This window comes from Euleptes europaea, chromosome 2 (assembly GCF_029931775.1).
Source record: "Euleptes europaea isolate rEulEur1 chromosome 2, rEulEur1.hap1, whole genome shotgun sequence".
NCBI lineage: Eukaryota > Metazoa > Chordata > Lepidosauria > Squamata > Sphaerodactylidae > Euleptes > Euleptes europaea.
Genome location: NC_079313.1, coordinates 80,906,969 through 80,933,357, shown reverse-complemented (window position 1 = coordinate 80,933,357; position 26,389 = coordinate 80,906,969). Strand labels below are relative to the sequence as shown.

Sequence of the window (26,389 nt, the reverse complement as noted above, 5' to 3'; positions counted from 1 at the left end):
TCCCAGATTCCAATATTTTAAAGGCATTGTCCACACACTTTCAAGCCTTAAAAACTAGACACTTGGTCTTTTTAAAAATAACAAAAGCTGAGTTTCTCAGGACACTGAGTTTTGCATGCAGTATCAGTTTCTGCACTTATATACTGTAACTGTAGAATCGTAAACATCACATTTCTGGTTAACAGCAGAGAAAACAAGTTTTATTGTTTAATTTCATTTTTGCTTTGTTTTGCAGGTCCCACAGATGACCACGATCTGAGAATTGGTCTCCAAAGACTTTTCAGATAGCCCACAAATCCTCTCCTAGAGCAGGAGTGGCCGAACCAGATAATCTCGATGCCTAAAAACAGCAAAGTGACACAGCAGGAACATAGTAATGAGCCGGTCACAGAATCAGTGGCTGATCTATTGGCCCACCAGGAGCCTGTGGACTACAGACACAGTGTCTTAAATGTGGCTGCAGAGAACTGGAACAAACAGCAGGATGGAGAGGGAGGTGGCGAGGACAGGCCAGCATGGAATAGCAAACTCCAGTACATTCTGGCTCAGGTTGGCTACTCTGTGGGGCTGGGGAACGTCTGGCGTTTTCCATATTTGTGTCAAAAGAACGGCGGAGGTAAGAGATTAAGGAAGAAGGTACAATGCACGACACAAAACACATTTTTATAGGCATGCCACTTGCTTTCCTCCTGTAATCTAGAGGAAGAGAGCATAAACTTGGTCAGACCTCAGAACTTTTGCCCCAGTAGATTTTGATTTAGAACTAGTTTGAATGGTCTGTAGTTCCAGGTATTTGGTGGGGGGGTTATTTGGAGTTGTTATTCTGACTCAAACTCTGTTTGTGTTTATCTATCCCATCAAAGGTTATTTCTCCAGATTATTTACTTACTTCTTTATTATATGGTTTGTATTGTATGGTTTGTGTGTTATTTGTATGCCACCTTTCTGCCCAATCAGGGCCATCAAGGCAACTGAGATTACTCTGCAACTCTGGTCGTTTATGCTTGGGTAGTTTCACTCACATTCACCCCCTGTCTGTCTTGGTTGTTCCTTGGAGTTATGCATGAGTTTTCCCTCCATTAGAGATGACCTCGCTGCCAGCCCTCACAAATCCTGGACCTTCCCTTTCCTTTGTTAACCCAGTTCTTCCCTCTGTTAACCCGATTCTTCCCTGAGCTCAGCCTGGGTGAAATCCCCGTGCATAAGGCAAACTGTGGGACACACAAGCTTAGTTTTGCTCGCAGCCAATTACAAAGCAGCATGTCCAGAGGTGGAGATTCAAATACTTCCTGCTTCCTCAGAGCTCTTTCTGAGCAGAAGAAAGGCTTTTTCAAAACCGAGGCTTGGATTTCTCCCCCCTTCTTTTCAGATGGCTTCGTTTTTTGTTTTTTGTTCTTAAAATGCTTTTTTATGCGGCAGTTGGGTTTGGGGGGGGGAGGGGACCTTTCTCTCACTACAGCATTTTAAGGGGCAGGGATTCAAATACTTCCTGATTTGAGTTTGGAGTCTGCTGGTGCATAGACTCCAACAGGAAAGTGTGGGTCCAGTGAGCAACTAACATCAGGTAAAACTCCCATGCATAAAAGACCTCTGTTACACACAGCCAGTCTACCCGCTTTCCTACTTGGTGCTGGGGAATCACAGATGAGGACACCAGAGACCTCCTGCTTATCCTTGGTTGAAGCAAATTTTTGTTAATATCTCAGATTATGTGATTGTGTAAACAAACCCCTGCTATTAACTCCTAATCAATACGTTTATATAACTTAGCCAAGTCTTTTGATGGTTTAAATTTGTTTAACTCAATTGTACCATGCAATACCACTGGATTCTATTAATTTATTTTATTTATTTTGATATTTATACCCTGTTTTTCTCTCCTATGGAGACTCAAAGAGATTTAAAATATTATCCCCCTCTTCCATTTTATTCTCACAACAATGACCTGTGAGGGTATGGCTTTTTATGCAGGGACGTTTCCCTGCGGTCACCCTCGCCGACTGCCTTGGGACTTCCTTTTGATTATGCATGCCTTTTCCGCCCGTCAGAGGTCGCCTTGCTTTCCCCATGCGTTTTGTCCACATTTTCCAGATTCTGGCTAAAACGGCATCTGGAAAACATGGGCAAAATGTGTGGGGAGAGCGAGGAGACCTCTGATGGGCAGAAAGGGAATGCATAATTAAAAGGAAGCCCTGAAGCAGTCGGCAGAGGTGGCATCCCTGCATAAAGGGCCTGGGTGTCAGGCCCAAGGACATCCGGATCAGCAAGCTTCCTTGGAAGAGTGGAGATTCAATCCTGGGTGTAACAGATCCTAATCTGACATGATAACCATTACACCTTGCTGGCTTTCAAGTCTTATTTCAGACATATAGTTCATGAGCCATTCAGTATTAGCTGTTTGGTTTACCAATGACTTGATAGTTTCTCACTCACTCTGTGTCTCTAATATAGGATTATTATTATTTTTGAAGTTCCTGGAGAAAAATGAAGTATAAATAAAGTATGCTAGAAAGAAGAGCAGGAGGTAGGGTTGCCAATCTCCAGGTACTAGCTGGAGATCTCCTGCTATTACAACTGATCTTTAGGCGATAGAGATCAGTTCACCTGGAGAAAATGGCTGCTTTGGCAATTGGACTCTATGGCATTGAAGTCCCTCCCCAAACCCTGCCCTCTTCAAGCTCCACCCCAAAAACTTCCCGCCGGTGACGAAGAGGGGCCTAGAAACCCTAGCAAGAGGAGTAGCAAGGGAGTGCTAACATTTTCATGTTGACTTTTAGAGATACACAGACTAACATTTCTCTTCTGAAGATGAAAATGTTATTCAGCCTTTATGTTTTATAATACAGATATTGCCATTAGGCCAAGTATGGTGCATTGACATCATACACTTGCTTCTTGAAACCCTGGATTTGAGATTTCAGGCTCTTGCTGAGTGAATATCGTCAAGCCCCCACCCCGGTCTGTTAGTAGGACAAGTATCAGACTGTTTCCTGGGCTATTTTCCAATGGCTATTTTCAGGTGACCTCTTTGTCTTCATGTCTTTCTGATTATTGTAGGCAGAATGAGGCCCACTGAGGTATCCCTAAGGGCTTGGTTTATCCACTTGGTTTTCCACTGATGTGGCACCTGGCCTTATTTTGTAGCAAGGACTCATGTACTTTTAATGACTGATTATCAGGGACCCCTCTCTCCCAGCTAGGGATGCCAGCCTCCAGGGGAGATCTGGGAATCCTCCAGAATTACAGCTCATCTCCAGACTACAGAGATCAGTTCCCCTGGAGAAAATTAATGGTTTGGAAGGTGGACTCTATGGCATTGTACCCCACTGAGATCCTTGTCCTCCCCTGGCTCAATCTCCAAATCTCCAGGAGTTTCCCAACCTGGATCTGGCAATTCTGCCCATCCATCCCCCACTGGTGGCCAGGGGAAACCTGGAAACCCTACCCCCAGCCCAGGTATGCCCTAGGGTTGCCAGCTGGGAGACCCCCTGGAATTACAACTGATCTCCAGATAACAAAGGTCAATTTCCCTTGAGAAAATAGCAGCTTCAGAGGTGGGCTCTATAGCATTATATCTTACTGAGGTCCCTCTCCTCAAATCCCACCCTCCCTAGGCTTCACTGCCAAATCTCCCCCAAAAAAAATTCCAGCCCAGAGTTGGCAACTCTAGCCCTTTCCCCAGGATGGCGATAGGGTACGGTTGCCAGGTCCCTCTTTGCCATTGGCGGGAGGTTTTGGGGGTGGAGCCTGAGGACGGTGGGGTTTGGGGAGGGAGGGACTTCAGTGCCATAGAGTCCTGAGTGGCCATTTCCTGAGTGGCTATTTTCTCCAGGTGAACTGATCTCTATCGGCTAGAGATCAGTTGTAATAGCAGGAGATCTCCAGCTAGTACCTGGAGGTTGTCACCCTAAGTGCAATCATGGTGGTTAAAAAAATGTCAAGTCATCATAACCTGAAGTAGGTATTGGAGTAATTATTGATAATTAAATATAGCAGTAACTTTGGTTAAGCAGCTATGGATTTTCTCCTTGGTGAGTTAATTTAATCAAAAATTGCCAAACTAGACCATGAATTAAGTTCAAAATGCTATTGAGGCTGGGTTGATAACAGGAAAGATTTTATTTTAGATGGACTTGTATAATTTTGAAAAAATGGAGGGAAGTAACTAGAATAACTAGGCAAGTGTTACAAATCATTGGCACTCTAGAAAACCCTCTGCTCATTTTCTTAGGTTACTTAAAAGGCTTTCTCACAATATTTTTGAAGAGCTGGTCATAGGTCATTAACTGCAAGGAAGATGGAAACCACAGGCCATTGGCAAAGCTCAAATTCTTTTTCACACATAACATCTGAAGTAGTGCCAACCTTTAAATCATTGCAAAATACATTAAGTTGTTAAAAAGACAAATGAGTAAAATTGGGCACCTTTCACAGAAACAAAAATGAACGAGGAGTCCAGTGGCACCTTAAAGACTCACAAAACTTATTCCAGCTTTTGTGAGTTAGAGCTCGTGCAGCAATTCCCCCATTGGTATAATTTTTTGAATGTGATAAGAGTGAATGTGGTAATAATGTGGTTCACTGAAAGATATACAAGAAGTGAATACTTCAATAGTTAAAAATCCAAGATGAAGGGAGGCTTTTTTGTCAGCAAAAAAAATCATTTAATTCAGATGTCCTTTACCTGGGTTCTGTCTCATTTGTGCATTTGATATAGGTTCTTTGCTGTAACCAGTGTGGTGTAGTGGCTTGAAAGGCTAGTATCTGGGATACCCAGGTTCAAATCCCTGCCCTGCCATGGAAGCTTGTTGGGTAACCATGGGCCAGTCACATGTTCTCAGCCTAACCTATCTCACAGGAGGCCCACTGAGGATAAAATGGAAGATGTGAGGATAAAATGGAGGAGAGGAGAAAGATGTATGCTGTTTTGGATCCCTGATGGGGAGAAAGGATGGGTATAAGTAAGGCTGGGTATAAATAAATAACTGCTATTCATCAAAAGACAAGGCTGTAGGAACAGAGAAAGAGAAAGGGCATATTCATAGAGGGTGAGGGTATGAAGCACATTGCCCAGTTGCGGGCTCCATGAATGGAAATATTACGGTGTTTTCTCTGTCAACAGGTGCTCTATCTTTAGTATGTCAAATCTGAATAACTATTGCCCCTTAAATGATCTGCTTATTATTAAGCACATGCTCTATGACAGGTTTGTACAATTATGCCTGATATGGGAAAAATAGATACAGATAATTTTCTCCCTCTCCCAATAAGGATGACAAAGGAAAGTGCTTCTTCATACAATGCATAAATAACCGGTGGGACGCACCACCTCGTATTTCTAAAATGGATTATTGACAGACTGATTTTTTTGGGTGATGAATACAATTACTTGATTTGTGATAGGTGTGCTGCTACTTGGTACAGGTGTTTTATACTAAAAAACACTGTTATATGTGGAGGTGGAAAACTTTGTTTTCTTCCTCAGTGATGAAATGTGCCCATGTCTTGCAGAGAGAACAGCTTTCCATTAGAAAGAGGAAGATAGTGAGGACAAGTCTACAGAACACTTTGTGCTCAAGATCTCACACAGTGAGGCAACACTGGATAAGAGTGTTGTTGGAAGCCAGTATCACAGTGGTTCAGCTGCATACCCAGACTGGAGAGGCAAATCAGTGTTCTCTAACAGTGCAATCCTAAACAGAGTTACACTCTTCTAAATCCATGGAAATAAATAAAACGGTATAACTCTGTTTAGGATTGTGCTATAGATGGACCTGTGAAACAGATAGTAGATATCTATAGTTTCTTGTTGCTAGTCTGCACTGAATTTGTGCCTAGTGCTTGACCTTATCTGCTTACAGCATATATAGGGATGCTGCTTCGCTATCCGTCCAAGGAACTAGATATCACAACTTTGCTAGTATGTGCTGGATTTTTAAATTCTGAAAACTTTAATATTTGTGCAGTAAAATGTTATCTGTCTGTAAATGTACAAATGATTGATATTAAATTTGAGACTGTGCTTTCTTGGTAGCAGAACAGGCACAATTCTTTGGCAAAGGATGCCAGTTTATCCTATGGAATTTGCTCACTCATTGAAACCCTCCATCACTTAACTTTAAACTAGAATGTCTATTTCTCTCAGACAAATATCGGCACATATTGGTACATTTGCACAGAAAGCTTTAAAAATCTGTCTCGTTAGCCACAGGCTTGCACTGCATTGTTCTGCAATATATATTAGCTTGAAGCATCCCTTTCCCGAAACTTATACATCCATGGGGTTTGGGTGTCTTATGGCTGTTTCCTTGAGGTCACCCCCCACCCCCTACTGCTTTGGGCTTTGTTTTGATTATGCATGCATTTTCCAACCTTCAGAGGTCGCCTTGCTCTCCCTGTGTGTTTCCCAGCATTTCCCCCACGTTTTCTGGATGCTGGCTAAACAGCCTCCAGAAAATGCAGGGATAACATGCGGAGAGAGCAAGGCGACCTGTGAAGGTCAGAAAATGCATGCATAATCAACATTAAGCCCTGAAGCATTGGGGGGGGGGTGACTGCAAGGGAAACAGCTATGCACAAAAGGCCATAGGCAGCTTTAAAGGATAATTTAATGGAGGATAAGTCTGTCAGTAGCTATTAACCGTAATGGCAAAATGAAACTTCCATATTCAGAGGCAATATACCACACTGCTGGTGGGCAACAAGAAACGGGAGGTCTCTGTGCCCTTCTTGTAGGTTTTCTGGGAGCATCAGGGTGTCTAGTATGGGAAACAGGATGCTTGGATTGATCTGATCCAGCAGGGCTCTTTTTATAATTTTATGCTTCCTGAGAAATAAGTCCCACAGAACACCCGTGATGCACAAGATAATATTTACTGTGAGGACTACTGACTGAAGTTTTTTTTAAAAAAGAAGATGCTCTTGAAATATTGGGGTGTGTGTGGATTGAATCTTTGGGTGTTGTGACCATCTTGACATAGATAGGTTTACATGGATTATACAATAATTGAAAACCTGGACCTTCTGGGCTTGCCTTTCTGTCTGGAGTTATCCCATTATGGTATCTGAATAATTACGAAAAGCACTAAACTAAACAAGTCAGTGGTACATTTTAGCATACCCAAAGGCACTAGTTGCACTGTTTCTTAATGAAGCCATGCTGTTGGCTAGGGAAAATTCCAAGGGATAATGTTAGGGTGCCAACCTCCAGGTACTACAACAAACAAAAACCTATGCTGAACTAGTACTGACTGAAGGGAACAAACAGCACGGAGGCTCTGCTAATATATAACTTCAAACTGAAGTATAAGCAAATAAACAAATAGGCCTTAAATGAAGAAGAGTTGGTTTTTATATGCCAACTTTCTCTACCACTTAAGGGAGACTCAAACCGGCTTACGATCACCTTCCCTTCCCCTCCCCACACCAAGCACCCTGTGAGGTAGGTGTGGCTGAGAGAGAGTGACTAGCCCAAGGCCACCCAGCTGGCTTCATGTGTAGGAGTTAAAATATGGCATTGAAGTCCCTCCCCTCCCCAAACCCCACCCTCCTCAGGCTCCGCCCCCCAAACCTCCTGCTGATAGCAAAGAGGGACCTGGCAACCCTAGTTAATGGGCACTCCTCCAAAATATAATCCACTACCCCTTTTGTTCCTTCAGCATTCAGTCATACAATATATTAAAGCCATTTTGCTCCCTCAGTTCCATCCGCTATCCCAACAGCAAGCAAAAGACATTGCTCTTTCAACCAGGCCTGGCCACATTACTACCCCTGGCTCTGAGCCAGTTCTCTAGCCAAGCCACCCAAATGCCTGCTTGGGGAAGCACAGTGAGGAGGGCACTGAAGCGCCTCACTGGCTCAGCTTGCACCTGGCTCTTGGTAGTGTGGGAGGGGATAAGAACAACTCCTGGAACTGGTGGGTGGTGGCAGTGCAAGAGGAGCCAACAGGTATACCTTGTTATGAGGCAACAATATACCTTGAGCTGGCCCTGGCAAGGCTTAAAAAGTCCACCCACATGCAGAGTTTTTTAGTGTAGTAACCATTTTCCAGGTGATCTCTCCAGCAGGTTAGAGCTGGCCCCGAAATTCCCCTCTATCTGGTCATGGACAGGAAAAGGAAGCCACTTTGGGAGGCCCAGACTGGAAAGTTAGGCCACACTGAAGAACACAGTAGTGCACAAGAGGAGATGGGGTCCATCCCAGCCAATAACTCCAAAAACTGTAGTCCCTTACCTATAGTCTGGTACAGTCCATTCTACCACCTCAGCCCTCCCTCTGCCAGCTCATTACCACCTCACTGTGCTGCATGTGTAGATCAGCCTCAGTTGTCATGGCTGTTGGGGAAAAAGGTATCAAAGCATTTTAATTGGAACAGGGCTATAGAGAACTGGTCCTCACAACAACAAGCATATCCAGCTTTATTGTGAAGGTAAATAATTGATTAACATTAGTTATCTTCATTCCATAAAATATATATTCAGCGGGTGAATCTCACAGATGAGTTCTTCTAGTGGTGGCACAATTCTCCAGGGAAGGCTCCTTGTACTACATGAAAGGATTCAATTTGTTTAGCAAAATCCTTGATAGTAGTCTCCCCCTACCCCCTTTGCCCCTGCTATCTACTTATGTAACCTTGGGACCACCATTCTTGTTGGCCTAACCTACCTCACAAGGTAATTGAGAGGTAGGTTAGGAATGGGAATGGGAAAATGGGAAACCATAAACACTGGCCTGAGCTCTCTGAAGGAAGGGTGGAGTATAATGAGGGAAAGCATGTGGTAAGTAATAATCAGCAAATAAGTGGCTAACAGTGGTTTTGACATGATTTTGGGATTGGGTCTGACTGGGAGGAAGTCCAGGGAAAGACTGTCTGTGTCCCCGGTGACTTTCTGCAGCCCTGACAAATTGTTTTGTTGTTTGCTTTGATCAGATGCTTCCAGTGATTTTTTTTCTTGGCTTTAGTATGTTGGGGCTGACACAGTGGAGAAAGCTATTTTTTTTTCTACTGTAGTAACTCACTGAAGTTTTGTGAATTGTGTCAAAAATTAAGTGGGATGTGCCTAATTATTTCGAATCGACTTGTCTGACATCCCTAAATGTGAAACTGGATCAAAATGTCAGCACCTGCAGTTTCTTTTCCTTGCCTGTAATATTGATTCCTGGTTTTGAATCATTGGTCACCCTGGATCTCCAGCACTAGGCTCTGGGCTACTTTGGTTGGAGATTTATGCAGCCCAGACTGCCCATTTCTCTCCAATTAGCCAGAGATTAATGGTGTTGCTATTTAAAGAAAGTCCTTTATGAAGAACTTTTATTTAGCTCTTCTAGGAGTCATTCTCTTTAATTACAAAACTGGCACTAGAATAACAGTTGTGAAGGCAGCATAGAATTGCACTATGTGAGTGTGTGTGTACACACACACACACACACACCCTTATATATGAGATATTTAAGATGTGTATGTTTGTATCTACGTAGATACAAGTGAGGAACCCACAAAGGGGGCTTCTCATTTTCCCCTGTATCACCCTCCTCCACTATTTCCTTTTCCCTTTCTCTAGAAGCCCCTATAGCCTCTCCCCTTTTCCTGCTTCCTTCTCTCCTTCCCACCCACCAGCCAACGTACCTGTATCTAGGGTTGCCAGGTCCCTCTTCGCCACCAGTGGGAGATTTTGGGGGCAGAGACTAAGGAGGGCAGGGTTTAGGGAGAGACTTAAATGCCATAGAGTCCAATTGCCAAAGCGGCCATTTTCTCCAGGGGAACTGATTTCTATCAGCTGGAGATCACTTGTAATAGCGGGAGATCTCCAGCTATTACCTGGAGGTTAGTAATCAAGAAAGTCTACAAGTGCTTAAACAGGAAGGTAGAATTCAAACAAAACAGCACAAGAACAAAAAGCCAATCTATGGCACATAAATACCAAAACTGGAAATTGCTAATAGAAGTGTGTTCTCAAAACAACCAACAGGTAAACAACCACAGTTGACAACGGGTTTCACTTTCAACTGTAACAGTAAATATGTTTCAGCAACTGTAACAAAATTGTTTCAGCAACTGTAACAGTAAATATGTTATTTACATCATCAGATGTTCCTGTGGACTTCTTTATGTCGGAAAAACAAAAAGAGCAGTTAAATTAAGGATTGGGGAACATAGTTCCCGCATAAGGAATTCTAATATGGAGGCGCCACTCATGGCGCACTATAAAGAAATGAAACATCAAGATTTTGAAATGCAGTACTTTGTAGTGTGGCAATATTTAGGAAAATCTTTTCACAGTCAAAATATAGATCGCATTATGTCACAACAAGAATCACGCTTCATCTTTTTATTTAATACTTTATCTCCCAATGGCCTGAATTCCTGTATGGAGTTGTCCAGTTTTTTGTAATGTCCTTTGGGCGCTTTATTTAGTAGTCATACGGTAATCTACTTTAGGAGTAATATGGTAACTACACCCAGCTGCAGGAAATCATAGGACTTAAAATAGCAAAACACTTTTCACTTTAGACGTCTCAGTTAGCTGTCCGTGATTACAAGGAAGGTACACTCCTTTGCTTCATAAATGGTATGTTTTTATTATTCAAGTGAGCTATCTGTATAAGCATATAAAACCATAAAATATGTAATTTATATGTAATTTTGTATTATAGGTTTATATATTTTTTCACAACGTTGTATAAATTTCATAGCACTATATTATATTCTACAGGACTCTCAAGCATACGGAAGACTTGGAAGCTTGAAAAAATTGTTATGAAATGGGAATTTACCGGAAGCCCATTGCATCTTTATCACTCCGTTGCTTTTGAACGCCTTGCGTTTCATGCATATTGTGATACTTGACCTGTTGGTCTTGCACCTGATTTTTTGTCAACTGTGGTTGTTTACCTGTTGGTTGTTTTGAGAATACACTTCTATTAGCAATTACCTGGAGGTTGGCAACCCTTCCTGTATCTGCCCCCTATCTCCAGCATTCCCAGTTATGCAGTGGCTGCCAGCACAGAGCCATGCCCAATTGCATGGTTTCCTTTAGTGCTAGGCCAGGTCCTGTTGTGTGGTGCCTGCCAGTCCTGGACCAGGCCAGACTAGGGTTGCCAGGTCCCCCCTCCTGATTGGTGGGAGGTTTTAGAGGGCGGGGCTGGGGTGGCCACATGCATGATGATGGCACTTCTGATTTTACTTCTGGAAGCTCCACATCACCATGGCCAATTTAGCACTCAATAATGCTATGCAAACCATAGAAGTGAGGAGGGAATTTGGATGAAAAGAGGCTACATACAACCTTCTCACTGCCTTTTGGCCCACTGCCCCTTTCACTGATCTTTGCTTTGGATAACGTAATGTGGATGTCTCTAATAGTCCTTCTCTTTCCTGCCAGGTGCCTACCTTGTCCCATATCTGGTGCTGCTTATCATCATTGGAATCCCTCTCTTTTTCCTGGAATTGGCTGTGGGACAGAGGATCCGCCGGGGCAGTATAGGAGTCTGGAATTATGTCTGCCCTCGGTTGGGGGGCATTGGATTCGCCAGCTGCCTTGTAAGTGCTTGGATGAGGCATGTGACTACTGAGAATGGTTGCGTGCATAGGGTGTTTTACCTGGGTTGTCTAGCAAAAATGTATATGATATGCCCATTGACTATTCAATTAAGAGTGGTTCGTTACTGCTGAACACAAACAGAAGATACTAGGCTGTGAAATGGATTAACCTGTGATTCATATCCTGAATAGTGCCAACAACATCTGCACAAGTGCAGGCCATGAAGGCTGCCCAGATGGTTTCACCCAAACCATCTGGGCTAGTTTCTTGCATACAGTTAAACAGACCAGACCTGTCCTTCAAGGTGTGTAGTCAGGCCTGGGGAGGACAGGGTCCTCAATGGGGTACATTGCCATACATTCCACATTCCAAAGCATTAAGGTTGCCAACCTCCAGGTACTGAAGGAAAATAAAGACACCTCTGCACCCGTATCAGGAAGATGAGGAAATCAGTACAGGAATATAGCTGTTAACAAAGCCAAATATATTGTAGCTGTATTTTTCACAGTATGTGGCAAAACAACCACCCTTAACAATTCTATATACTACAATAAGAGATGTACAATTTTACATAATGAAATATCCAAGCAGGTAAAACACAATAATTTCCTCTATCAGGTAAGTATTGAAGTACAGTTTGCAAGAAATGTTCTTATAGGATGCTCTATCCTTATAGCAGCAAGATATGCATTGAAGGAGAGACACGAAGTATTCTCTTAAGATGCTCTTTCTTCATTCAACAGCAAGTTATGCATAGAAGGAGAAAACGATCGTTTCAGGGCATAAAGCCCAGTTCTTCATCAGTTCTTCCTGCAGCATTTGGTCTCAAGCAGTAAATATAGTCCAAGAGAATAGTCAGAGTCCAATCCAGGGTCATAAGCACACAGAGTTCAGAAACAGGTAGCAAAACATGATCCAAGAGAATAGTCAGAGTCCAGTATCATAGGCATAGAGCGCGGAACCAGGTATAGTTGCTGTTAGCACAGGGTGGTGGCACAAGTTGTTCCCACCTCGCGGAACCAGGTATAGTTGCTGTTAGCACAGGGTGGTGGCACAAGTTGTTCCTACAAAGCATCCATTTTCTCCAGGGAAACTAATATCTGTAGTCTGGAGATGAGCTGTAATTCTGGAGGATGCCCATGTCCCTCCTGGAGGCTGGCATCCCTATCCTTCTGTCCTGCCTTCCTATTTTCAAACAATTTTGAAAGAGATACTGTCAGAGCTTCTGATTAAGAAATTTTGGAAGTGATCCTGGGAAATCCTGAGTTATTTCCTAATTAACAGTAACAATATTAAGTGCTCAATGGCTACGAGCTCTATTAAGGGAATATTCATGAGATCCCGTTGACTGGTTTACAATCTAATAATAACAGTAACAGTAAATCTAATAACAGTAACAGTAAATCTAATAACAGTAACAGTAAATCTAATAATAACAGTAAAAAACAAGATACAGATAAAAAGAAGGGAATCAGAGGGGGGAAATCATAAACGAACATCCGGTAGCATTTAGAATTTGTATGGCTCTTTCCCAAAAGTCTCCTATTGAGTTTCATAAACTATAAATTGAAGTTTGTGGTGGAAACCAAGCTCATCTGTGGCTTGGCCCTTGGAGGTGTGGTTCAAGCATTTCAACAGAGAAAGCTCTCGCTAGTGAAGAGGTTCTCAAAGCACACACACAAATCAAGTTCTGGCACTATTGGTTCCCACCGAAGATCCCTGCAAGAGATTTATATGTGTATAAATATGATCAGCAGCCTTTGGGGATCACCAGAGAGGTAATTTGGCTTCACCTCACTCCAGCACCCTTTCCTACCTCCCCCCCCCGTTGTGTGATAAAGGCACCTTGACTGAAAAGCAGGCAACTGAGAATTCAGTGTGAGATAGAATTCATTCATTACCCTGGGCAAATAATCCACTCGTTTTTTCCCCCTCCATCAATTATCACCTTTCCTTTGTGAGCTGCTAGCAGCATGATCAAATTAACCACATTTAGGTCAATGCACACTTCCTATTAATATTTCTCAGATTTTTTAAAATTGGAAAATGTTACTTGCATTGGTTCTTGTAGGTTATCCGGGCTGTGTAACCGTGGTCTTGGAATTTTCTTTCCTGACGTTTCGCCAGCAACTGTGGCAGGCATCTTCAGAGTAGTAACACTGAAGGACAGTGTCTCTCAGTGTCAAGGGTGTAGGAAGAGTAATATATAGTCAGAAAGGGGTTGGGTTTGAGCTGAGTATTGTCCTGCAAAAGTATTGTCCTGTAAGTATCAAGATAATGTGCTAATGAGGGTATGGTATGTTAATATGGAACCATTGTATCCTGAAGTGATCTGTTAATGTGTGTAATCCAAAGCTAATCTGTATGGCTATTGTTGAATGTTGTCTTTGTCTGGAGGTTTTTCAGGGCAGGAAGTTGGCTTCCTGCCCTGAAAAACCTCCAGACAAAGACAACATTCAACAATAGCCATACAGATTAGCTTTGGATTACACACATTAACAGATCACTTCAGGATACAATGGTTCCATATTAACATACCATACCCTCATTAGCACATTATCTTGATACTTACAGGACAATACTTTTGCAGGACAATACTCAGCTCAAACCCAACCCCTTTCTGACTATATATTACTCTTCCTACACCCTTGACACTGAGAGACACTGTCCTTCAGTGTTACTACTCTGAAGATGCCTGCCACAGTTGCTGGCGAAACGTCAGGAAAGAAAATTCCAAGACCACGGTTACACAGCCCGGATAACCTACAAGAACCAATGAACTCTGACCGTGAAAGCCTTCGACAATATTTTGTTACTTGCATGTTTCCTGTCTTGTTTATATAACCCAGCTCCCAGTCATTGCATAGCTCCCGGTTATTCCAGTGAGGCTTACCCAGGGGCACTTTGGCAGAAGTACATAAATCCAAGAGAACAAAGTGCACAGCCCGGCAATATACATGAAAGTAGGAAATTTACAGATGAAGGCAAGATGTCGATGGTCCAGAGATATTTGTTCTGGTTCAGTTTTTGCAGTCAGTTTTTACATGTATTCCATATACAGAAGGTAGATTAACAATGTTTTAAAATATTGTCAAAGATTTTAAGTGTCCTATAAATGAGATGTGTGTATTGTAGAGTCAAATCACATTAGAACACGCTCTCATAGGTGTATGATAAAATTCATTAATCATAAACTATAAGGATTAATCAGCTTTTAAAATTATTTAGCCTCTTAGAAACTTATCAGCGGAAAGGTATGAACTAACCCATTCCATAATAATGTAAAACCAATTACTTAGAAAGAAGCTGTTTAGTTCAGTGTATTTCATTGCCAACTATCCCTCCTCTCATTTCCTTTCTGTTAATTTTCTAATTTGAGTTTGTTCACATATTCATAGGAGGCAGATACGATATCATCCCAAACCAAAACCTTGTGTGCGTTTTAATCTGTATGCATATGCAAACTGCTGCATTAAATTGAATGGAGGAAGCAGATGTATGCATGCAACATAATGTGCATAAAGATCTGTATCCACTGAAATGAGTCTGCCTGTATGTGTGTGTGTGGGGGGGGGAGGAGGGTTTCTCATGCACATTGGAGTTTCCAGACCCATAAGGCATTGGCGTGTTGGGATGTGTTTTCACTTTACAAAGCCCTGGAATGCCATATTTGTTCACTTACCTAAATGTTTGTTCGAGCAAAGAAATTTTTTTGGCACAAAAATAAAAGTTCTGATGATAATCTGTTTATGATAAAATGTTCTTCCCTCATTTTCTACTAAAAATTGGTTTGAATTTCGGTGAATCTTCTACATTTTTTACCTCTTTGTTCTGATTTTTTTTTCTGTTTTATTGTCATTTCAAAATTTCTGTTTATTTTCATATTATTGTGTTTTTGCAGAATGTAATTCCAGAGTAATAAGATTATTATCGATATATATAACGTGGCCAGATCTGTGTATAACTGAAGACTGGGACCATGAACTGAAAAGACAGATCTTTCTACAAACCTGAGAAAAGTTTCAGGTTTGTAGAAAAATCTGAAATATAAAAAGAAAAACATACATGTAAGGTTTACCCCTCTCCCATATCAGAAACCATGCCTATAGCTTTAAGAAATGAATGCCCACAATTGTTATTGCTAGGCTACCACAACAGTATTGCGAGCCTTCAAGTGTGGTATCTGCCAGTAAAAGGGCAGATGGAGGAGGCGGGGAATGTTCTGGGCTGGTTCTGGCTGTGGAGGGAGGTCTCATCAGGGCCAGGCTTGGCAGCCCTGTTCAACAGCAGCAATCCCACAAAGGCCAGTGTAATGTAGTGGTAGAGTTTCAGACTAGGATCTGGGCGGCCAAGGTTGAAATCACTACTCTGCCATGGAAATTCACTGGGTGACCTTGGTCCAGTCACACGCTCTCAGCCTAACCAATCTCACAGGGTTAGGGTTGCCAACCTCCAGGTACTAGCTGGAGACCTCCTGCTATTACCACTGATCTCCAGCCGACAGATATCAGTTCCCCTGGAGAAAATGGCCGCTTTGGCCATTGGACTCTATGGCATTGAAGTCCCTCCCCAAACCCCACCCTCGTCAGGCTCTGCCCCCCAAACCTCCCGCCGGTGGAGAAGAGGGACCTGGCAATCCTACACATGGTAGTTATGAGGATAATGAGGAGGAGGGGAGAACAATGTAAGCTGCTTTGAGTTCCCATTGTGGAGAAAGGCATGGTATCAATGAAGTCAATAAATTATAAATAAAGCTGAAGATGGGAGCAGATAAAGTGTCGATGGGTGGGTGCCTGGGAACGAGAAATGGAATCAGTGAAAGGTGAGGATATGGAGGCTGCCAAAAGGAGGGGAAAAGGAAATAGTGTGGGGAGGGTGATACAGAGGAAAGTGAGGTGACCCATGCAAGTTCTTCTGGATTCCCTACTTCACAGCTGGGCCTGACTGGGCCTGATCCAGCCTGGCAGCCATAGATGCACAGATTTTTCCCAGAGAGAGGCTGCCAGCAGAAGGGAAGGAGGGAAAACTGAAGACCGGGGGTGGGGGGGAGATAAAGGTAGGTTGGCTGGGGGGTAGGAAGGAGAGAAGGAGGCAGGAAAAGGGGAGAGGCTATGGGAAATATTGAAGGAGGGGGAAATGAAATGCCCCCCGCAAGTCCTTGTGAGTTCCTTGTTTATTTTGCTATAATAGCAGGGTGGCTTGTATCATGAAAGCAGCAATGCATGCTAAGCTGCCCAAGCCAAATAAGCACAATGTTTGTCTAAAGGACATACTGTCAGACAGGATCCAACACTGTTACATTCTCTTTTTGCCAGGTTTGCTTGTTTGTTGGGCTCTATTACAATGTGATCATAGGGTGGAGCATCTTTTACTTTTTTAAATCCTTCCAGTCTCCTCTGCCATGGAGTGAATGCCCCGTCACAAAAAATGGCACAGTGGTTGGTGAGTACCTTGTCTTTTCAAAAGTGTATTAATTGAAATATTCTGTGGGCAATGAACAAAGCTCAGCTTTGGAGTTGCTGTCTTTCCAGTGACTTAGAACTCAAAGGACTAGATTCCGCCAGCTTTTCTAGTGGTGAAAAGGAAGGAAGTGATCCCCTTTGACCACCAAATAGGCTTTTCTGGAGTTCATGGGATCTGCCTGGACAAAAGTCATGTGGGGTGAGAGCCATGGCAAGGTAGGGAATTAGGTGAGACTGAGTGAAAATGTAGGCTGGGTCCAACCCAAAGTTAGGTGTTGCCGTTATAATCTGTAATGGGGAAAATAACAGAGAAAGAATGAGAACAATTTTTGTAAAGGGTTCAACCGCAATTATCTCCATAAACATGAAGGATTTTTTTTTAATAAAGTGAGTTACCTCTGGTATCTGACACCTAACGAATTGAATAAAATGTCAAGGATAATATAATAATACATATTTTGGAAATGTGGATCCGAAAATGCCAATTTTAAACCTATGTAATAGACCTGCCCATGGGTAAAATCTTTGCTGGAGAAGTCTCAACAGAAATAAGTCAAATAACAAACATTAATCTTTCACTGGATCCAAAGGTGTTATTAATCTGTTAGGTTTATTAACAAATTGTATCATTATTTTGCATAGATCAGTGATTGTTTTTCTCCCATTTCTTTTTTCTTCTTATTTATCTGTTGGTTGTTATTTTTGTAATTCACATGAATCAATTTGGTTTAAGACTGAATGGTAATGATGGATATTGTTTTTGTTGTATAATAGAAAAATATTATTAAAATGTTCTTTTAAAAGTAATGGCTGTGAACACACATACAGGTAGGTAAATCCATTTATTTTTCCAACTTCATGGGACAGCAGGAGAAAGAAGAGTCCAGGCCCTATACTCTGTAGTAATTCATCTCATTGGAAATACTGGTAAGGACCAGCACCCCATTCCAAGAAATGGTAATGGTTCAGGTTTGTTTCCAGCTGGTAGGATATAGAACTGTATTATGACGTTGTTGTAGATCAAATAAAGCCTGAACTGACCCTAGAAGCTAAAATGACTAAACTGAGGCTACTGCACTTTGGCCATATTATGAGAAGACCAGAGTCACTGGAAAAGGCAATCATGCTAGGAAAAGTTGAAGGCAGCAAGAAAAGAGGAAGACCTAACAAGAGATAGATTGACTTCATAAAGGAAGCCACGACCCTCAATTTGCAAGACCTGAGGAAGGCTGTTAAAGATAGGACGTTTTGGAGGACATTGATTCGTAGGGTCGCCATGAGTCGGAAGCAACTTGACAGCACTTAACATACACACATTTTCCTGAAAGTGCAACAAAGGCATACTTGAAATTAATAAGCATTTATTAGAATCTTAACACCTCCCAGCATCGTATATTTCCCCTCCTAAATGCATGTAGGTATCTTTCTAGAAATGCCCAGGAATGTTTGTCTATCCCCGCTAGACAGTCTTTGCTGTCATTTTAAGTCATGTCTTTATGAGATGCCATAGCAAAGGTCTGTTGTTCATGCAAGCTCTTGTCATTTTCAGTTGTGGAACCAGAATGTGAAAAAAGTTCTGCCACTACTTATTTCTGGTACCGTGAAACCCTGGATATTTCCAGCAACATTTCAGACAGTGGTGGCCTGAACTGGAGAATGACCATATGTCTACTAATAGCTTGGAGCATTGTGGGCTTGGCCATGATCAAAGGCATCCAGTCTTCTGGGAAGGTAAGTAGCAGCCAGAAGCAGGATGAAACTTCACACACCCATAATGGTTTGTAACTGGTGCAATCCTCGCATAACTCCTAATTGGTAATCCTGGGTAGCAGTCAGTAACTGCTATTAACTATGGCTGCACCTTCACACACCTTGATAAGTTCTTATTGCCCATTAACTATAGCACAGCAAACAGGCTGGAAAAGAGGGAGGACATAGATTTTGCATTTCCAGTCACTGAATTTAGGAGTACCACTTGGTCTGGCCCTGCACCTCACAGCAGCCATCTGAAAGGGATAGGGATGCCAACCTCCAGGTTGGACCTGGCATTCCCCAGGAGAAAATGGATGCTTTGGGGGGTAGACTGTATAGTATTGTGCCCCATTGAGGTCCTGGTTCTCCCCAGATTTCATCCCCAAATCTCCAGGAGTTTCCTAACCTGGATCTGGCAACCCTACCTCCCATCCTCTGCTGGTGGGGGGACCTGGCAGCCTTAGAAAGGGAGGGAAATCATGTGTGAGACCCTGTAAGAAATGAGGCCAGGGTGTGTGTGGCTTCTAGCGGTGGTACACTATTGCTCTACCTCTTTGGGGGCTCTGCTCAGTGTAGATGGTTTGGGACAAATTCATAGTACTGGCTTAACAGTCACTCCATCTTCCCAGGAAAACCCTTAGGTCTGCCAGCTTGCAGGAGAGGAAGCTATGGATCTGTAAAAGAAAAATTTTAGTACCTCACAAAAAGATAGTTCCCAGAATTCTTTGCAGGAAGACATGACTGATAAAGGGAAATGATAGAAAAATATATTTATGATGTAAACAGGTAGACTTCCACTGCAGTCTGCTTTGGCCCCTGCTGAGGTAACATGGGAGAAGGGTGCTTGTGGCACCCTGGGTAGTGTTCACCCAAGAGGCAATAATTTTATATAGGCTGCTGCTAATTTATGTCATGTGGGATATTCTTCTTCTTAGGTGATGTATTTCAGCTCCCTCTTTCCTTATGTGGTACTCATTTGCTTCCTGGTCCGGGGTTTGCTCTTGAGGGGAGCAGTAGATGGAATCCTGCACATGTTCACTCCCAAGGTAAGCCTCTCCCCCGCGCCATATGGTCTGAGGCCTTTAGAGGAGTCAAAGCAGATTCTCTCCAAACCTTGTATCCTTTGGTACAGATAACTGGGTAGAAAGTTCATGATTAGCACCACGTTAGTTGTGAACATCGCATGCCCGTATTACTTGTTATATACCCCTTTGAAATACATGGAAGCATTAATTGGGAAAGGATGGGGGCAACACTTCCATATACTTTAAAGGAAGTAACGTGTGCACACTCTTTACAGCCACATGAGACACATGTATTTTGTATTTGTGCATTTGTACCCAAAGTGTACAGATTGTTATGTAAATAGGATGAGCAACTGAGGGATGAGGAGTGTGTTTGGCATTAATAACAGCTATTTACAGGTAATCACAAAGCTTTTTGCAGAATCGCAGCCTGGCATTCTGACATTGCTCCAGGAGCTCTTGCTGGTTTTTTGGCCTCCTTCTGGTGTGTACAGCCTGGGTATTGGCAGGCAATAAGTATAAGAGTATATATTTATTGTTGTCTGGCTGGTGCCATTTCAATAAACATTTACATTTACAGGCAATAAGTAGTGTGGGTAATGTGTTTGGGGTAGGGGTCTGGATCTGGGGTGGGGCAGGGCTCTGAGGGATCTCCTTGAGGAGTCCAGGGTCCCAGGCTAAGGGGTGACTAGCTCTGTGAGATCCATGCTCAGTACTGGGATCTTGATCAGTGCTGCTGGCTCCTTGTCCTCTGTGGCCGCTCAAGATGTCATGCCAGAGTTTTTCTGCTGAACAGATTTCATACAGATTCTCCTTTCCCTAATGACTGGCCTTTATTTTCCAGGGTAGAACTAACTGAGCCTTAGAAACACAATTGACAGGTGTGTGTACATGCCCACTTCAGACTGATAAACATACAAAACTTTATTTTTTTCCCCTGTTGCTGTAAATTTGCTGGTTCCTCCCATCTTCAGCTGTTTCCTTTCCGAATGTGCTGAGGTCGTGTTTGTTTACTGTACAACAGTTACTTTAAAAGACAGTAAACTAAAAGCATGCAAATAAATTAAATCATGCAAATGACCTTGTTTTGCATGATTCAAATGCCAGATTTCATATTTTTAGCGCAGAGTCCCAAGTATCCTGACTATGGTACACTCTCTATACCATACATAAAGCAATAAACAAAACTGGAGGAGAGCCAAATTAAAGTGGAGCACCCAATTCACATGAATGAAGAGAGACAAGTAGAAAACCAGCTTTATACACATGCATATCAATAAATCAAACATAAGAACATAAGAAAGGCCATGCTGGATCAGACAAAGGTCCATCAAGTCCAGCAGTCTGTTCACAAAAAGCCCACAAACAAGACAACTGCAGCAGCATTATCCTGCCTGTGTTCCAAAGCACCTAATATAATAGGAAAGTTCCTCTCATCCTGGAGAGAATAAGTATGCATCATGACTAGTATTTTTTTACTAGTAGCCATGAATAGCCCTCTCCTCCATGAACATGTCCACTCCCCTCTTAAAGCCTTCCAAGTTGGAAACAATCACCACACCCTGGGGCAGGGAGTTCCACAATTTAACTATGCTTTGTATGAAGAAATACTTACTTTTATCTGTTTTGAATCTCTCACCCTCCAGCTTCAGTAAATGACCCCGCATTCTAGTATGAGAGAAGTAGAAATCTTCTCCCTGTCCACTCTCTCCATACCATGCATAATTTTATAGACCTCTATCATGCCTCTCCTTAACCACCTTCTTTCCAAACTAAGCAGTCCTAAGTGTTTTAACTGCTTCTCAGGGGCAGTTGCTCTAGTCCCGTGATCATGTTGGTTGCTCTTTTCTGCACCTTCTCAAGCTCTGCAATATCCTTTTTTAGGTGTGGTGACCAAAACTGTACATAATATTCCAAGTGTGGTATCATCTTAGATTTGTACAAGGGCAGTATGGTAGCAGCAGTTTTATTCTCTATTCCTTGTCTAATTATGGCCAGCATGGAATTTGCCTTTTTCACAGCAGCCGCACACTGAGTTGACATTTTTATCGAGCTATCCACTACCACCCCAAGATCCATTTCGTGGTCTGTCGCTGCCAGCACAGATCCCATCAGTGTATATGTGAAGTTGGGATTTTTTTAATCAATATGCATCACTTCACACTTGCTCACATTGAATCTCATTTGCCATTTTAATGCCCATTCCTCCAGTTTGAAGAGATCCTTTTGGAGCTCTTCACAGTCCGATTTTGTTTTAGCCACCCTAAATAATTTGGTGTCATTTCCAAACTTGGCCACCTCACTGTTCACCCCCAATTCCAGGTCATTGATGAAAAGGTTGAAACATTTACGCATGTTATTTTAAATATCTGTTAGCCCTCTCTCTTGAAATATAATGTGTGTGGCAGTTCACCGTACCATAGTACAAATAACCAAGTTTTATGCAGGGCCTATAATAGTCCGTGGCACTATATCCCCTTAAATGGAAGTGCTGAAGCTGACCTTCTTTTCCCATTGCAGCAGAACAGCAGCAATATGTATCAATCAATTAATTAGCTAGCTAATTAATTCTTCAAATAATGATGCAGATGATTCATATTGTGAAGCTGCTGGAAGACATTCATCCTGATTAATTCTGAATAAGAAATATGAAAGCATGAACCATAATCCTACTTGCTTTTATTGTAAATAGGCTGTTTTGCAACCACACATTTGTCATTTGAAACACTCGGAGTGACATCACCATTTATGAATGGCATTTCCATCCAATTTGTCAGGATGCTAGCAGACCAAAGGTTCAACGCTACATGTGATCAGCATGCACTTTGATAGGCCACTGGATGCACTTCTTGCATTGAAAGGGGGATATGATACTTAATATGCTGTTCAGCCAGAATTAGACTGACTTAGTCTGCTAGTTCGCAATAGGCAGTTGAAAGGTTGCTAATACTAAGTTTGACTGTCCTGCATATTCTGTAAAGTGTATTTTGCAAGGCTGCAGGCTTTAATCATTAGGTTAATCAGCTTTCTTGATTAATTAATGGGGACTAATTCTAATTGGTGTCCTGAACTTAATAGCCCAGGCTAGACTGATCTCAGAAGCTAAGCAGGGTTGGCTCTGCTTAGCACTTGGATGGGAGACCACCAAGGAAGTCCAGGGTTGCTATGCAGAAGCAGCCAATGGCAAACCACCTCTGTTCCTCTCTTGTCTTGAAAACCCTGCAGGGTTGTCATAAGTTGGCTGTGGTTTGATGGCACTTTCCATCACCAATTTTAACTGGTAGGGAAAATCTGAATTGGTGAGTTTCTATTTCTAAACTTCCCTCTGCATACTGCCTCTATTTTCAAGCCCCCAGTCACCTAATAACATGAGACTAGAACCCTGCTTTCTTTAAAAAAAATGTTTTAGGCTACCAAATTCTATAGGTGATGAGCCCACAAAAGGTCAGAATGTACACAGCCCTGGCCATACAAGAAATAATTAGGGTGCAATCACGAATTAGGCAAATTTAATAAAATCTATAGGATTTAAATGGACAGTTAAGGACTAGAATTTGAGATGCATTGATTTCAGTGGGCCCTAAATATTCCTAACATCCTTTGGATTATACCCATAGGGTCATGAGGAGAATGTATGTGCTGTCTCTAGCACATGCAAAAGCAAACTGCGCATGCAGGCAAGGATGTACTGTTCAGCTGTTAAGTAATATGTATAAGAGTCTCAGATTGTGTACCAAGATGCAGGATGGATAACTTGGATTCCTTCTCGTGTCTCCTTACAGCTCGATAAGATGCTGGATCCTCTGGTGTGGCGGGAAGCAGCCACACAGGTCTTCTTTGCCCTAGGCCTGGGCTTTGGTGGAGTCATTGCATTCTCCAGTTACAATAAGCAGGACAATAACTGTCACTTTGATGCAGCCCTTGTCTCCTTAATCAACTTCTTCACCTCAGTCTTGGCCACCCTGGTAGTCTTTGCTGTGCTGGGCTTCAAAGCCAATGTCATGAATGAGAAGTGTGTGATTGAGTAAGTACCAGTTCCAGTCCCTGTCCAAGAGGCTTCTCTAAAGAGTCTAGCCAAAGCAATGACATCTTTCCCAGACTAGCTATACTTTTTTTAACCATAACACCTGGTACAACTGCTGCTATTTCAGTGTGGCCTGGAGTCTTAATAGCTTAAAGCGGTCATTTGCTTCTGGTCAAATTGCCTGATGGGTCTCTAGAATGTTCCATAGTTCAGAGAAAATATCTCTTTCCCTGTCTGTCTTTGTAGAAGGTGCTATGGACCTCTTCCTATATAAAATGCTGGAAGTTCACCTTCCTTATTTTGTGGGTAGAAGATGTCCTTCAAGTTGTGCCCAGATCAAGGGGAACAACAGTGGCCAGGCAATGACTGTGTACTGACTTTTAGCTTCTCCTCCTTAGGAATGCTGAGAAGATCCTGGGTTATCTGAACCACAAAATCCTGAGCCACGACCTTATTCCACCCCATGTGAACTTTTCCCATCTCACAGCCAAGGACTACAGTGAGATGTACCATGTGATCAAGACAATAAGGGAGGATCACTTCCAGGAGCTTGGCCTGGATCCCTGTCTGCTGGAAGATGAGCTTAACAAAGTACGTTTACAGCCAGGCTTGCTTTTCACAGTTTGTCAGAACCCAAAACAGCCACCTTAGTCTAACCCTAGTCCTTCACTGAAGTCTGAAAGCCAATCTCTACGTTCAGAAAAAGCATACATTCAGAAAAAGCATATGGTACAGTCCTCCTGAAGATATACCATGTCAATATGATGGTTGGGGTTCACAGAACGTTCCCTAGAATGTTCCCCAGAGTTTTAAAAATGTTTTCCTTTCATATAGAAAACTAGCACATCAGGGAGAAGGTCAGGTTCAAGGTTTTCGGGAAGCTGTTTAAGTAAAGATCAATACTGCAGCTATTGCCATGTGGTGGTAAGACCCTGAGGACAGCTTACTAAAAGAAATATAATATAAATATTGCAACATCGTTCACATAGAATGGTATAAAAAGAATATGAAGGTGTAACTGAAGACTTGAAAAGCTAGATCCACTCCAGGAAGAAAAATCTAGCTGCAGCATTCATTTTACTGGTTTGCTGCATTAGCAGAATAGTTCAATCCTAGGTCCTAAGCAATCCGAAGAATGAGATTCCTCCCCGTGATTAGAAATATCGGATGATACTGCCCAGGAAGACAGATTCAATCTTGTGGGTAAGGTTATTTAAACAGAGATTCTGCAATCTTTAATCTCCTGAAACTAATTTTGAACCATATTTCCAGTAATCTGAATCAAATTCCAGTAGATACTGATTTTCTGGAGTCAAGTGTGTCTGTCCTAGGCAGGTGTTCTCAACCAGTAAAGGTTTTTTCCTTTAAAAATGCAAAAAAATTTCTAGAAAGGAACAAGAACCGATGTCTTTTCATCACTGGGGTTTACTTTCCTGAGTGGACTCTCTTCTTGAAAACTAGGAGAGAGGACCAAAGGGTCACCTGATGAGAAGTTTCTACTGGTGTGCTGGGCAATCTGCCTAAATTATTCTGACTGCCATTGAATTCTTCATCATCATTCACCAAAACTTAAGAGGCTGTAACATTTGCCTGCAGATGTGAAATTTTCTGGGCTGAATAATTAAAGATATTATGCTGAATTTGTTTGACTGTGCCATTTGACAAGCAGGGAGTTTTCATGCTTGTCTTGGAGAGAATGTTGCTGTGAAAAAAATGCCAAATCAAAGTAAATCTCAGGTTGCTAAAAACACCATCCTAAAATGTAAGTCATCCAATAATCACAAATTAGATCATAACAATATTTTAAAAAGGTGAGAGGGTGCCAGGAAAAGTCATGGTAACTTAGAAACTCTGTTGCTTCAGTTACTGACTTTAGCAGCCCGATGAAGTGAAGCTACTACAGGGGTACCAAGCAGACACCAAACAGACAGTGATCTTTGGCAGTGCCCTTTGGTAGCCATTTTAGTAGTTGCTGAGGTAGCCCAGCTGGAACTGGTAGCGCACCACAAAGGTGACAGGATTGCCAGCCTCTAGATGGGACCTGGAGATCTTCTGGAATTACAACTTATCTTCAGATAGGGTTGCCAACTGCCAGGTAGTAGCAGGAGATCACCTGCTAATTCAACTGATCTCCAGCCGATAGAGATCAGATCACCTGGAGAAAAATTGCCGCTTTGGCAATTAAACTCTATGGCATTGAAGTCCCTCCCCAAACCCCACCCTCTTCAGGCCCCGCCCCCCAAATTTCCTGCCGGTTGAGAAGAGGGACCTGGCAACCCTATCTTCAGATGACACAGATCAGACCCTCCCCCTTGGAGAAAATGGCTGCTTTGGAAGGTGAATTCTATGGCATTATACGCCACTGAAGTCCTTCCCCTCCCCAAACTCCATCCTTCCTAGGCTCCACCCCCAAATCACCCAGAATTTCCAGGCCCAAAGCTGGCAATCCTACAGGTGCAAGATATCACTTACTTGGTATCCCACAGCAAAGCATTTATTCCCAAGTACTCACCAGTTTACTTTAGTAGTCCTAGGTGTTTTTTTGGGGTAGTCTTCTTCATTATTAATATAACTTCATTAATTTTT

The 26,389-nt window shown here is 42.4% G+C and overlaps 1 protein-coding gene across 1 annotated transcript in view; it reads left to right on the top strand.

Moving 5' to 3' along the window:
• Positions 1-246: 246 nt before the first annotated feature.
• The window catches only part of SLC6A17 (solute carrier family 6 member 17), a 32,225-nt gene continuing 6,082 nt past the window's right edge, over positions 247-26,389 (top strand). Inside the window, exons 1-7 of the mRNA XM_056867704.1 lie at positions 247-616; positions 11,382-11,539; positions 16,856-16,982; positions 18,552-18,733; positions 19,690-19,800; positions 23,562-23,803; positions 24,202-24,394. Coding sequence (XP_056723682.1) covers positions 337-616; positions 11,382-11,539; positions 16,856-16,982; positions 18,552-18,733; positions 19,690-19,800; positions 23,562-23,803; positions 24,202-24,394 — 1,293 coding nt within the window. The 5' untranslated portion in view covers positions 247-336. The remainder of the gene's footprint in view (positions 617-11,381; positions 11,540-16,855; positions 16,983-18,551; positions 18,734-19,689; positions 19,801-23,561; positions 23,804-24,201; positions 24,395-26,389) is intronic.